Source organism: Galeopterus variegatus, unplaced genomic scaffold (assembly GCF_000696425.1).
Source record: "Galeopterus variegatus unplaced genomic scaffold, G_variegatus-3.0.2 Scaffold4713, whole genome shotgun sequence".
Classification (NCBI taxonomy): Eukaryota; Metazoa; Chordata; class Mammalia; order Dermoptera; family Cynocephalidae; genus Galeopterus; species Galeopterus variegatus.
In genome coordinates this window covers 96,375-97,347 of record NW_007730824.1, presented here as the reverse complement: position 1 = coordinate 97,347, position 973 = coordinate 96,375, and the positions used below count along the sequence as shown (strand labels likewise).

Here is a 973-nt window from a genome sequence, read left to right as displayed (position 1 = left end):
ATCTTGTAGTCATACTGATGGGAAGTTCAACGCACATTCAGTAGGCCAACACACCGATCACGTGACTCTGGTGCAGTTCCTGCAGCCACAACACTATGGGTGAAAAGACAGAAGGGTTATTGGTACCAATAGGGGAAGTTCTCAGCCCTCTGGTAAGACACATGCCAGTTTGCCATCCTGAAAAAGGATGGTTGCAGGAATAGGTATCTTACCTGGTTTATGATACCATACTTTATCTGCTAACACTTTTGGATTTGTAGGTTCTACATGTAATAGAATAGGGGAACTCATAATTGGCCATAATGATAATACAAATGTGCCCTTTAGAATAGAGTGCTTATCTGTTTCAGGCCATGTTACCTTTACTTGAGGAGGCCAGGTACTTGTCACCCAGGGTGAAACTTGCAAGCCTTCCTCTAATCCTTTTCCCCAAGGCTGTATTAGACTTACCCAGCATATATGGGGGGCTTTTATTCCCCAAGGCCATTCCCATTGTACTGTCTGTCCCTGTTGCAAACAGGTTGGGACCGGTAAGAGAATATTTCCATTCTTGCCATATCCTGTCAACTACACCAATTGTAGAACCTAGGGCTGGGTCTGGAGCTCACAGACCCCTCAAGCCTGTTGTCCAGACTGGGTCACAAACCCTTCACATGCAGGTCTATGAGCTAGGCAACTGGAAGAAAGGTCCTTGGAGCCTTGGTTGAAGAAAGAGTGGTGTTTATTAACACACACGCACGCACGCATGCACATACATCTAGGTGCTAGGCAGTCCAAAGAGATACTCAGAAACTCAACTGCTATCAGCGAAGTCCAAAGAAAAACTGAGTGGCTGCCAGCAAAGTAAACATGCTCTCTTTTTAGTTTTGTTGCTATTCTTGTGTGCTGGAGAGTCGTGTGGAGCAGTGGCCCTGAACTGCTGGCCGGCAGAAAGCTTGCATCTAAAAAGAGAGCATGTTTACTTTGCTGGCAG

General features: G+C 45.9%; 2 protein-coding genes across 6 annotated transcripts in view; one reads left to right on the top strand and one right to left on the bottom strand.

Moving 5' to 3' along the window:
* The window catches only part of AGPAT1 (1-acylglycerol-3-phosphate O-acyltransferase 1), an 18,739-nt gene that overhangs the window by 738 nt on the left and 17,028 nt on the right, over positions 1-973 (bottom strand). For 3 of the 4 annotated variants that reach the window (XM_008588195.1, XM_008588193.1, XM_008588196.1), the window contains exon 7: positions 3-93. In XM_008588195.1, the coding sequence (XP_008586417.1) occupies positions 38-93 (56 nt within the window). In that variant the 3' untranslated portion in view covers positions 3-37. The remainder of the gene's footprint in view (positions 1-2; positions 94-973) is intronic. The other variant, XM_008588194.1, reaches the window with a different exon arrangement.
* The window catches only part of PPT2 (palmitoyl-protein thioesterase 2), a 12,190-nt gene that overhangs the window by 4,800 nt on the left and 6,417 nt on the right, over positions 1-973 (top strand). The window lies entirely within an intron of this gene.